The sequence below is a fragment of the Orcinus orca genome, chromosome 8 (genome assembly GCF_937001465.1).
Source record: "Orcinus orca chromosome 8, mOrcOrc1.1, whole genome shotgun sequence".
In the NCBI taxonomy this organism is placed as follows: Eukaryota; Metazoa; Chordata; class Mammalia; order Artiodactyla; family Delphinidae; genus Orcinus; species Orcinus orca.
The window spans coordinates 37,512,908-37,526,631 of NC_064566.1; the positions used below are offsets into that span (position 1 = coordinate 37,512,908).

At 38.6% G+C, this 13,724-nt stretch overlaps 1 protein-coding gene across 3 annotated transcripts in view; it reads left to right on the forward strand.

Moving 5' to 3' along the window:
- Nucleotides 1-13,724, forward strand: part of TSG101 (tumor susceptibility 101) — a 58,259-nt gene that overhangs the window by 13,533 nt on the left and 31,002 nt on the right. For 2 of the 3 annotated variants that reach the window (XR_004477936.2, XM_033409046.2), the window contains exons 5-7: nt 9,371-9,497; nt 9,596-9,688; nt 13,214-13,280. Coding sequence is in view for 2 of the 3 variants with exons in the window: in XM_033409046.2 (XP_033264937.1) it covers nt 9,371-9,497; nt 9,596-9,688; nt 13,214-13,280 (287 nt within the window). In the remaining variant the exon portion in view is untranslated. The remainder of the gene's footprint in view (nt 1-9,370; nt 9,498-9,595; nt 9,689-13,213; nt 13,281-13,724) is intronic. The other variant, XM_004263903.3, reaches the window with a different exon arrangement.

The following is a 13,724-nucleotide window of genomic DNA, read 5'->3' on the forward strand; positions in this document are numbered from 1 at the left end:
CTGAAGCCTGTGTGCCTAGAGCCCCTGCTCCACAGCAAGAGAAGCCAGTGCAATGAGAAGTCCATGCACTGCAACAAAGAGTAGCCCCCACTTGCTGCAACTAGAAAAAGCCCGCGCGCAGCAAAAAAGACCCAACGCAGCCATAAATAGATAGATAAATTTATTTATTTATTTAAAAAAAAATGTATATTGGGTTGGCCAAAAGGTTCAGTTGTTTTTTTCCGTAAGATGACTTTAGTAGCACTTAGTTGTCTTTAACTTCATTTGAAACAATTTTGTTAGATTGTATGTGATAGCTGTCCTATCAACGTGCATTTAAAAAAAGACATCGGGCTTCCCTGGTGGCGCAGTGGTTGAGAGTCTGCCTGCCGATGCAGGGGACACGGGTTCGTGCCCCGGTCCGGGAAGATCCCACATGCCGCGGAGCGGCTAGGCCCGTGAGCCATGGCCGCTGAGCCTGTGCATCCAGAGCCTGTGCGTCCGGAGCCTGTGCTCCGCAACGGGAGAGGCCACAACAGTAAGAGGCCCGCGTACTGCAAAAAAAAAAAAAAAGACATCAAAATTGGTGAATTTTTGTGTAGCCATTCATTTTAATATTGAAGATGGAAGAAAAACAACATTTTTGGCATATTATGCTTTATTATTTCATGAAAGGTAAAAATGCAACTGAAACGCACAAAAAGATTTGTGCAGTGTATGGAGAAGGTGCTGTGATGATCAGACGTGTCAAAAGTGGTTTGCGAAGTTTCATGCTGTAGATTTCTCACTGGATGATGCTGCATGTCGGGTAGACCAGTTGAAGTTGATAGCAATCAAATCAAGACGTTAATTGAGAACAGTCAACATTATATGACGCGGGAGATAGCTAACATACTCAAAATATCCAACTCAAGCACTGAAAATCATTTGCACCAGCTTGGTTATGTGAATCGCTTTGATGTTTGGGTTCCACGTAAGTTAAGCAAAAAAACCCTTCCTGACCGTATTTCCGCATGCAATTCTCTACTTAAACGTAATGAAGACGTTCCGTTTTTAAAATAAATTGTGATAGGAGGTGAAAAGTGGATACTGTACAATAATGTGGAACGGAAGAGATCGTAGGCAAGCAAAATGAACCACCACCAACCAACCAAAGGCCGGTCTTCATCCAAAGAAGGTGATGTTGTGTATATGGTGGGATTGGAAGGGAATCCTCTACTATGAGTTCCTTCTGGAAAACCAAACGATTCATTCCAACAAGTACTGCTCCCAGTTAGACCAACTGAAAGCAGCACTCAACAAAAAGCGTCCAGAATTAGTCAACAGGAAACGCATAATCTTCCATCAGGATAACGCAAGATGGCGTGTTTTTTGAAGACCAGGCAAAAACTGTTACAGCTTGGCTGGGAAGTTCTGATTCATCCTCCATATTTAGCAGACATTGCACCTTCAGATTTCCATTGATTTCAGTCTTTACAAAATTCTCTTAATGGAAAAAATTTCAATTCCCTGGAAGACTGTAAAAGGCATCTGGAACAGTTCTTTGCTCAAAAAGATAAAACGTTTTGGGAATATGGAATTATGAAGTTGCCTGAAAAATGGCAGAAGGTAGTGGAACAAAAGGATGACAACGTTGTTCAATAAAGTTCTTGGTGACAATGAAAAATGTGCCTTTTATTTTTACTTAAAAACAGAAGACACTTTGGCCAACCCAATAGTATACTGGTGGCATATATTTGTGAAACTGTTCAAATCTCATTACTAAAATTGTTCCTATCAAGAAGTAATACTAGTAAGAAACTTCTGTTTCTGCCTCTGATGGTATAGCTCTGGCAGTTTCTATCCAAAAAAATGCTGGAAAAGCCAAAGTACAAACAACATCTGAGGAAGGCTTTGGAGAACTGTTGAGGCAATTAGGACTTGAAGGGCCAAGATCCTTGCTGCAAAGAGATGAGTCAACATTCTGCCAGTTTTCCCTAAGAGTATTTACTGATTCTTGGTACAGAGTGAGAGGCTGAGAATCTGGGCAGAGGGCATTAGCTAGAGGCAAAGAAGACTGCACAGTTTCTAACAGTCTCACAGGGCTGAAAAGACAACAGTTGCTGTTCTGTCTGCCAGGCAGCCGATATCTTAGGAGCCAAGATTTGGGAGAAAAGGAAGCTACAAAGAAGTGAGCCAGATAATTTGAGTTTCCCCCTCAAGGGATATGCTGAATTCCTACATTTCAAAGACAAGATGCTAAAAAGCTAAGCAGAAAGCCTCTGAAATTCATAGCCAAGTTCTCAGCAGTCTTAGGTTGAGGAGGCAGTATGAGTTTGGAACCACTCACAAGGAGGAGGGGTATGAGTAAACATCCTAGGCTCTCAGTTGGCACCACTAGAGGAATACACCCCATGAGTGGGAACTCAGGCAGAATGAGCCCTGTAAAACTCCACCCTTGAATCAGTTCAGTGCCTGATTATATTAAGGTGATTCTCACGGTATCTGCCGGCCATAGGATAGAGTGAACTGTTGCTGGAAGGAGATAATATATAGAGCCTGTCTAATTTTTCACGAAGTGTCAGGTGTACAATTTAAAATTATCAAGTACATCAAGAGATAGGACAAAGAGGGAAAAAAGAGTAGAAACAGGATACCACCCCCCAGGTAACCCAGTTATCAGACACAGACTTGATTGTGATTAGTATGTTCAATATGGAGAACTAATTATAATTATATTTAAAATGAACCAAATAGAAACCTTACAACTGAAAAATAGAATAATAGAAATTAAAAACCCAATAGAGGGACTTCCCTGGTGGCACAGTGGTTAAGAATCCGCCTGCCAATGCAGGGGACACAGGTTCGTGCCCTGGTTTGGGAAGATCCAACATGCCATGGAGCAGCTAAGCCCATGTGCCACAACTACTGAGCCTGGGCTCTAGAGCCTGCAAGCCACAGCTACTGAGCCCACGTGCTGCAACTACTGAAGCCCACGCACCTAGAACCTGTGCTCTGCAACAAGAGAAGCCACTGCAATGAAAAGCCCACATACTGCAACGAAGAGTAGCCCCCACTCTCCGCGACTAGAGAAACCCGCGTGCAGCAACGAAGACCCAACGCAGCCAAAATAAATAAAATAAATTAAAAAACCCACAAAAACTCAATAGATGGGTTTAATAGCAGATTAGACTTAGCAGAATAGAGAATTAATGAACTGGTTTACGAATAGTTTATATTTTTAATGCTGTTGACGTAGGAATAAACCTTACAAAAGATGTACAAATCCATTATGGAGAAAATTCCAAATTTTATTGAAAGATACTAGAGAAGACTTAAGTCAAAAAAAGAGAACCTTTTTCATGGATTGGAAGACTCAGTATTATAAATACGTTGGTTCTCTACAAATTGATCTACTTCTTTTTTTTTTTAAAGAAGACGTTGGGGGTAGGAGTTTATTAATTAATTAATTTATTTTTGCTGTGTTGTGTCTTCATTTCTGTGTGAGGGCTTTCTCTAGTTGTGGCAAGCGGGGGCCACTCTTCATCGCAGTGTGCGTGCGGGCCTCTCACTATCGCGGCCTCTCTTGTCGCGGAGCACAGGCTCCAGACGCGCAGGCTCAGTAGTTGTGGCTCACGGGCCTAGTTGCTCTGCGGCATGTGGGGTCCTCCCAGACCAGGGCTCGAATCCGTGTCCCCTGCATTAGCAGGCTGATTCTCAACCACTGCACCACCAGGGAAGCCCTGATCTATTTCTTAACAGAAGTGTTTGTTTCTTTGCATATTTGTTAATTTTGTGAACTTGATAAGCTGAATCCAAAGTTTATATGGAAATGCAAATATTAATAATAGCCAAGAAGAGTAAGCTGGAAGGGACTTGCCTTAGAGGTATCAAAATGCATTTTAAAAAACTAGTAATTAAGATGGTATGGAATTGTCAGAGAGATATTCCAATGGGTAGATGGAACATAATAAATAACCCAGAAAAAAGATCCACTATACAGACATACCTTGGAGATATTGTGGACTCAATTCCAGACTACTGCAGTAAAGCAAAATGTTGCGATAAAATGAGTCACACAAATTGCATGGTTTCCCAATGCATGTAAAAGTTATGTTTACACTATACTGTAGTCTATTAAATGTGTAATAGTGTTGTGTCTAAAAAAACAGTATTCATACCTTAATTAAAAATACTTTGTTGTATCCTATAATAAAGCATAATAGAATATTAAAAAGAATATATATATGTATAACTGAATCACTTTGCTGTACAGCAGAAATTAACATTGTAAATCAACTATACTTCAAGAAAGTAAATTTAAAAAAATACTTTATTGTTAAAAAATGTTAACCATGGGGCTTCCCTGGTGGCGCAGTGGTTGGGAGTCCGCCTGCCAATGCAGGGGACGTGGGTTTGTGCCCCGGTCCGGGAGGATCTCACATGCCGCGGAGCGGCTGGGCCCGTGAGCCATGGCTGCTGAGCCTGTGCGTCTGGAGCCTGTGCTCCACAACGGGAAGGGCCACAACAGTGAGAGGCCCGCGTACCGCAAAAAAAAAAAAAAAAAAAGTTAACCATCACGTGACAACGCAGGGTTGCCACAGACCTTCAATTTGTAAAAACTGCAGTATCTGCAAAGGACAATAAAGCAAAGCACAGTAAGAAAAGGTATGCCTATACATAAACACTTGATGTATAACAGTGGTGTTATAGTAGGTAAGTGGGGATAAGATTAACTTCAGTTATGGAGTTGGGACAGTGAGATTCCTATTTGTATAATATACAAAAATCAATTTCAGGTAGATTGTGAAAGGCAAAAAAATAAGACTTTTAAAACATAATATAGGAGACTGCCTTTCATGATCTTGTAATAGGTGAGGGTTTTTTTAACAAGATGGAAAACTTTTACTATAAAGGAAAAGACTACTAAATTTTACCTTGAGCTTATGCAGATTAAGAACTTCTGTTCATGAAAGACACATTAAAAACTGAAAAGACTAACCACAGACTGAAAGAATATACTTGTAGTACTTAACACCCACAGGGTAATGTCCAGAACATAAAAATAATTTTTGGGAATCATTAAAAGAAAGAAGCCCAATAGAAAAATAGATGAAACTCTTGAACAAGTACTTCACAAAAGAGAAATCCTAATGGCCAGTAAACATATGGAAAGATGTTTAATCCTGCTAGTAGTGAGGGAAATATAAATTAAGACCATAACGAGATACCATTACATGTGCATTAAATTTGCACTACCAGTTGACAACGCTAAGGCTTAGAGAGGATGTGGAGCAAAGGGAACTCTTAGACACTGCTGATGGGAGCAAAATTGACACACTACTCTGGAAATTAGTTTGGTATTACCTAGTAAAGTTGTAAGGGCCCATGCCCTATGTCCTAGCAATTCCACTCCTTGGTATGTACACTAGAGCAGGGTTTCTCAACCTCAGTGCTACTGGCATTGTGGGTCAGATAATTCTTTATTGTGGGAGAGCTGTTCTGTTCATTATAGGATGTAGGATCCCTGGCCTTTATCCACAAGATGCCAGTAGCATGACAGTTGTGACAACTGAAAATGTCTCTAGACATTTCTAAATATCCACTGGGAGACAAAAATAGCACCCCCAGTTGATAACTACTGCACAAGAGTAACCCTTTTGGGCTTCCCTGGTGGGGCAGTGGTTGGGAATCCACCTGCCAATGCAGGGGACATGGGTTTGAGCCCTGGTCCAGGAAGATCCTACATGCCATGGAGCAACTAAGCCCATGTGCCACAGCTGCTGAGTCTGTGTTTGAGAGCCCGTGAGCCACAACTACTGAAGCCCGCATGCCTAGAGCCTGTGCTCCGCAACGAGAGAAGCCACCACAATGAGAAGCCTGCGCACTGCAACGAAGAGTAGCCCCCGCTCGCTGCAACTAGAGAAAGGCCGCGTGCAGCAGTGAAGACCCAATGCAGCCAAAAAAAACGAGTAACGCTTGCACATACATACTAGGAAACAGAGCAAGAATGTTCATGGCAGCATAAATAACCAAAGACTGGTTACAACCCATATGACTGTTAACAACAGGAGAGTGAATAAAGAAGTTGTGTATTCATTCAGTGGAATACCATACAGCAATTAAAATGAATTTATAACTATACTCTTTAACAGGAATGTATCTTACATTGTTGAAATAAGTCTCAATAGAATCCACAGTTTGATTTAATTCATATGAAGTTCAGAAACAGAAAAAATTAAACATACTGTTTAGAAAATTGTTTATAAGGTAGTAGTTTAAAGAAAAGAATGATTATCTGCTAAGTCAGAGAAGTGGGTAACTCTATAGAATAGATAGAGGGGGATGCAGTCAGGAACCTGTAAGTTGCTGGCAATCTTCTATTTCTTAAGTTGGATGATAGCTACACAAATATTTTCTTTATTGTTACTCTTTAAAGTTACATACATTTCTGTATGTATGTTATATTCCACAAATCTAACAAAAAAGACATAAGGGTAGCTAACTTTGGTATGGTGTTCAAGGTTATATCGTGGAAGATCCTGATTTTTAGCTAAGGACTTCATCCTTGAATAGGCAGCTGGGAGTCATTTTAGATTTCTGAACAAAAGTAAGGCATTAAATGCAATGATTGTTAGGTATAATGTCTGAAGTGTACTAGATAAATACATTAATTAGCTTTCTGACTGAAAATCACTAGCTGCTCTAAAACATAAAACCCCAAATACTAGAGACTTAACGCTGGAAATTTCTTGCTCACGTAATAGTCCACTGGGAGTCTGCCTCACTGGCAGGCAGCTTTCCCTCACTTGAGCTTCAGGGACCAGGCGCTTTCCAGTTTGTTGTGCCACCATCTCCCGGGGCTTCAGAGTCCTCCGCATCAAGGAAGACAAGCAAAGAGATTGGTGGCCCTCCTTCTTGTGCACCTTGGCTTAAAAGTTAAATCTCTTCTGCTTATGGTCCATTGGTAAAAACTAGTTGCAAAAAGGACTGGAAAATGTAGTTTCCGCCTAAGCAACTGATTCTCAGCAACAACTCTGTATAATGGGAGGGGAGCGTGAACTTTTATAGAAAATTCTCTCAATCATAATCAGTAAGTAAAACTAGAACCCAGACAGAAGGCTATTGTAGTAATCTAGCATGGCACAGAACATGAACTAGGGCTGCTCTCATTTATCTTGATCTTACTAATTCAATTGCTTATTAATCCTAATCCTGAACGTGTATCATATACTGCTTAGAATGTAAAATCTGACCTTTTTATTGCTTGCTGGAAAAGCAAACAAAAAGGGATAGAGAAGAAAGCAATTTTGCTCTTCAAGTTTTCAGGGTTTTCAATAGGAAAAAAGTTTTATAAAGATACTATATGTTTCAGTTGACCCTTAGGTGTTTTTTGTATCCTGTATCATTCTGAATTAGTCATTTGTCATTCTGAAATATTCATGACCTGTTGCTTTATAATAGGCCTGGAAGTAGGTATTAACGATTAATTTTCCTTCCTTCAAAGACTTTAATGTGAAAGGAATGGTATGGTAAAGAATTAAAATAAAATTTGTCTTGACAAAACTATGGTTATAAGACTGTATAAATGGAGTACTGATTCATACTACAAACATTTTGAAAATATTATGCTAGGTGAAAAAAGCCAGACACGAATTGTATGATTCCATTTACATGAAATGTCCAGAACAGGCAAATCCAATGACAAAATAGATTTGTGGTTGCCAGGAGCTGAGGGGAGGGGGAAATTGGAAGTGATCACTAATAGGGATAGATTTCTTTTGAGGATGATAACAATATTCTGGAATTAGACAGTGGTGATAGAGAAAAACCACTGAACTATACACTTTTTTTTTTTTTTTTTAATTCTTGGCTGTATTGGGTCTTTGTTGCTGCACGCGGTGTTTCTCTAGCTGTGGCGAGTGGGGGCTACTCTTTGTGGTGCACGGGCTTCTCATCATGGTGGCTTCTCTTGTTGCAGCACATGGGCTCTAGGGTGCGTGGGCTTCTACAGTTGTGGCGCTTGGGCTCAGCAGTTGTGGCGCATGGGCTCAGCAGTTGTGGCTCTCAGGCTCTAGAGTGCAGGCTCAGTAGTTGTGGCGCACAGGCTTAGTTGCTCTGTCGCATGTGGGATCTTCCCGGACCAGGGATCGAACCCATGTCCCCTGCATTGGCAGGCAGATTCTTAACCACTGTACCACCAGGGAAGTCCTGAACTATACACCTTTAGATGGTAAATTTTATGGTATGTGAATTATCTCAATTTTTAAAGTGCATGATTTTAAAATCATTTTATGATTTAGTTAGGGAGTTTTGTTGGACTAAATAATTAACAAGAGATTTAAATTGTGTGATTCTCAGTAGCAACCCCACACACACACCAGCCATAATCTCCAGCCTACACTCCTTGGTGCTACACAGATACTGTACATGTTTACTCCCTGTCTCAGCGTGTAAGTTTACAGACAAACATAAGAAGGGTATTGGAATAGTGAGAATCAGTAAGTTTTCATAAGAAGCTTTTTGAAATGTTATCTATTGTCACTGTCCATACGTTGGGACAGAATGGAACAAAATTGGTGCTTTGGAAAGTTGAAAGCTGCTAGTAAACTCTTCTGTCAGGAGAAGGGAAGTTATGAAGATGATTAACTGATCAAGATAATTGAGTAATCCTTCAGAACCTGATGAACTAATGAATGAAGTGTGTGAGGTGAGATATACACAGAATATAATGGGTGAAAACAACCATCAGATAAGTCAGTTTGAACAACTTTGCCTAGCATAGTTTGTCTTAAATTAGTGATCAATAGGTACTTGAGAAAAAAGTTTAGCAGCCTTTATGGGATACAGGCACTCTCTTTGTAACTATGGTATTGGAAGGAAAGATCCTTTAATAATTTATATCTTTTGTACAACAATCTAGTGATTTCTAAAATGGAGTCTACTTATAATTTCAGAGTTCATAATACTATCTTTAATAAAAATTAATCTAGGAACATGTGTTTCCAAGGTAACATTGTTATCTTTTAAAGGCCTTAAATAATATTTGTGACTACTGCTTACATCCATCCCTGAGTTTATACCGTACCAGCATCCTTAATTTGTCCACTGGAAATATAATAAATTTTGGTTAGCTGTATGGAGTCAAATGAAGAACAATACCATCTGAATTTTGCAGTATACTGCTTTGGCTAGTGCTGTTTTTATATACATGAAGTAGCAGCCTTGCTACACATAAATAATAAGTAGAAATCACCTAGCTGTATTAAATTAATTAAATGGAATTTTCACGTTTGGGGTCCTACAAAGGAAATTGTCGCGCTAAGTTGAAAACAGATAAGAAATGGCCAGACTTTTCCTTATTGCCAAAAAGTAAATCTGTAAATGACTTAAATTTGTTTTCCGTTTTTAGCCACAGTCAGACTTGTTGGGGCTTATTCAAGTTATGATTGTGGTGTTTGGAGAAGAACCTCCAGTCTTTTCTCGTGCTACTATTTCAGCATCCTATCCACCATACCAGGCAACAGGGCCACCAAACAGTAAGTAGAACTGAGATTTGATTTTTAAACTCATATAAACAAAAGAAAACAAAATCTTGTAAAAATATTTTTTTTGATGACTTCAATTTGCTTTTTAGCTTATCAAGTTAGTCGATTTTTTGGAGGTATTCTGAGGCCCCACATCTGCATGTACAGATTCTCAACAAAGACTGGCATTTGGGCTTTCGTTTGTGGGTAGAAATCTAACTATGGGTGTGCTGGATTCCAAAATGGAGGAGAAAGAATGCTGGAATAGAGCTGGAATTTTTTTTTAAATTATGCATGCCATGGAATAGCTTTATTTGATCCGTTTGGAAGTAGATACAACTTGAAAGGCAATCTGACCTCCTTTTGTTTGCAACTCCAGGATCAGTGCTATAGATAAGAATCAATTATAAAGTAAACTATATCATTCACATTCAGCTATTCTGGGTGTACACAATGGACATCTAGCTCTCAGCTTTCTTCTCTTGAGTACAACCAATTCATGATTTTACTTTGAGTGGAGAGGGTGGGGGCATGGAGTCAATATCAGTTCTCCCCTAACTGGTGTACATTATCTCTGTTATTTCTGGGTTTTTCAAAAATAATTCTTACTGGTACTTTAAAATCACCCTGGATAATTGAGAGTTGGTTGTACTTACTTGTTTTGACTTCACTAAACCTGTTCATTGTGTTTTGAGCTGTGATTTTTTTAAAACAAATTTTGTTTAAGATAATTAACCAGACTTAATTTATCTTATAAGTTAGATAATGTGAGCTTTCATTTTCCTCCCACTGAAAATTATCATCTTCCTTTTTAATCCATTCTGCCTTGAGGAGCATCTTGACTAACAAGCTGAATGGGAATCTAACAGAACTTTCTGAATCCATTTCCTTTTCCTTCTCTGCTTTCCCAGAATAAGCTTGGCTGTAGCATTTTGTTGCTCTTTTAATAAAGATTCTAGGGATTCTTTTGGATCAGAAATTTGTTTTCATCTTAATAAATTCTGTTGACTTTAATATCCAAGGTTAGATTATCTTGCCCATCTAATGTTGAAATGCAAAATATTTCCTAGATCATCGTTCATATTTATTTGCTCAAATAACATAGCCAGTGACCGCTTAAGATAAAGGTAACCTTTTCAGAATGTTAGTCCCCTAAGCAACATCTGTTTCCTAAATTTCTTCTAGTTTTATGTTAACATTGGAAGTGCAGCATTCAAGAAAGAGACCGCACTAAAGAGATCACTATGACACTTCCATTTTGCATTCACTCACTATAAATCACATTAAACAATATAGAGCTAATATAAGTAAATTACTAAAAGAGACCAACTTATTGTCTGTCCATTACAGTTTTAATACTTTTTATACATTTAAATGATATTCATTATTGTTATGTATGACTGCAAAGAAATGAAAGTCTGAATTCCGTCCTACACCCACACATCAAGGAACAGCCCAGAAATTTGGATCCATACTTAAATACGATCTTCTAGTTAAGAAATTATATACTTCTATTATTATTATTATTATCATCATCATCATCACTACTGTAAACTTTTTTTTTTAAAGAAGATGTTGGGGGTAGGAGTTTATTAATTTATTTATTTTGCTGTGTTCCGTCTTTGTTTCTGTGCGAGGGCTTTCTCTAGTTGTGGCAAGCGGGGGCCACTCTTCATCGCAGTGCACGGGCCTGTCACTATAGCAGCGTCTCTTGTGGTGGAGCACAGGCTCCAGACGCGCAGGCTCAGTAGTTGTGGCTCCCGGGCCTAGTTGCTCCGTGGCATGTGGGATCCTCCCAGACCAGGCTCGAACCCGTGTCCCCTGCATTAGCAGGCAGTTCTCAACCACTGCGCCACCAGGGAAGCCCTACTGTAAACATTTTTGATCTCTGGTTTTCGGAAGACTTTTGAGCTAGCTATAAGTCACACTAAAAAAGTGTTGTGCCCAAACCTCATTTTTTGACAACTAACAGTAATAGTCAACATTTATTCAGTGGTGACTATGAGACACAGCTAAGCACTTCATATTAGTTCCTATTTAATCCTTATAATAACCCCATGTATTATGCTTATTTGTATTCCATTTTATTCTGGCTCTGAAATTACTTCACTTCATTATCTGCTTCCTTACCAGTCTTGGACTCAACTTTTGTTGTTTCCCAAAATCAAAATTTGGAGATTTTGGTCAAATTACTAGCTTTTCAGAATCTTAGAAGGGAAAATTGCCTATAATTATGAGGAAATTGCTTATAACTGTGAAGTCGTAGTTTATATGTGTTTAAGAGAAACTAGAATGGGGAGAGAAACTAGTAATTGACTATATATGTTGCTGACACCTAATAGTGGCCTCATCTTTTGATGTTCATAAAGATCAACTGTGTTTTGGCCCAGGAAGAAGAAATGTTTTATGAGATCTAGCAATTATGACATTTTGGGAGGTATTTTTCCCTTTATGAAATAGCACTGAACATCATCCTTAGCTTAATTATACTTAAGAAAAAATTTACTTATGACATCTATAGATTCATCCTAACAAGAAGACTATGAACACTGATACTTGGGGATGTAAGCTCAGCAACTCTGATAAAGACGTTTAAGGCCCTTAGTCAGAGCCCAGCATACTTCTCCCATCCACTTGCATTATGTGCTCTAAAAGTTTACTTCTTGAGTGTTCCACTTCTCTCTTCAAGCCTTTGTGTACCATTCATCTACTAGATCACTCTTGTTTACCCCCACCTCCTACATTTAATTAGCTACCTCCTGTATGATCCCATATATATCACTCTGTACTTCCCCTGTCATGACACTTATCACTCTGTATTTTTATTCTTTTCGTGTTTATCTCCTTCACTAGACTATAAGCAACTTGAGGCCAGGAATTCTTTCTTTCTTTCTTTCTTTCTTTTTTAATCCAGTGCCTTTCACAGAAAGGCACTAAAATATTTATTGATTGGATTCAGGGCTAATTATATTCAGTGAGAAAAATTTCACTGAGGTTAATTTGATTCTCAGACAAGTTGTTTCCAGTTAAGGCCAAGATTAACTTCTTCTCTTTTTCTTCCTCGATGTTGGTTAGCCTCTTGGCATCACTGACTAGTTCTTTGTCATTAGTGTTCTCTTTAAAATATATATAAAGCATTCTTTATGCTTGCTAGATTTGAACCTTTTTCCACCTAGTATTTCCAAGCTTTTGTTTGTTTTAACCAGTCTGGCTGAATATAAGTTTTGTTTAGGACTTCTTGTAGTAATTTGAAGTCGTTTAAAGTCCTCAGTCAAGCCAACAAAACCAGCTGTGCTAATCGGTCAACATAATCTTGCAAGAAATTTCAAAAGATATCTTAGATGTAATAAAGAGGTCACTTTCTAAGAAGCTGACCTTGGACCAGAGGAGGGCACATTTACCTTCCTCTAAATTGCAAACTGAATTGGCTCCTGTCTCAGGTTATAGACTCGTTGAGAGCTTGAAGAGCTGACCAGGTTGACCCGTTCGCCAGTTAATCCTTGTTGGAATTGTCACGTTTAATGCTTTTAGAGTTATGTGGTTTGAAGTTATTTATTAGTTGCAGTGAAGAACTAATATGGCTGGAGTGTTTTGTTTTTGGTGCTGAGATTTGAATTCTTTAACTGTATGAAATTTTGCTGTGGTTTGATGGTGATGTGTGTCTTATTTGATACCCTATATATCCAGGACTATGCATACTATTTTAAAATATTAAAAATTATTTTTAGCTTCCTACATGCCAGGCATGCCAAGTGGAATTTCTGCATACCCATCCGGATACCCTCCCAATCCCAGGTAATGAAAAATTATCTTTTGAATAACTGTATTAGAAATTCTATTAGATCTAGAATAAAAATAATGGGTGCTAACTAGGGCATTAAAATGAAAATGGTTGCAATTTAATGGAAGGTAAAACTCAGTTTATTGCTGAAATTTTATGGTATATACATAGTTCAAGAGGAGTTTTTTCCATTTAGAGAAATGCAGCTCCATTCTATTCAGAGAGAGGAAAGGGGTGGGGAAATGACAATAATCTTGATTAGTTTTGTACCTTGAAATCCTTGTTTCTTTCCTTTTAAGAACTCTGTATATCCAGTGTAAATGGCTGAAAGATTAATGGAATACTAATTATGATGACCTCAGCCACTGAGAAAAATATTTTAATATCCTTTTTAAAAAACTGACCTTTTCTGTAAACTACAGGGAATGAATTAATGGTGCATATGATGGGGTCAGTCT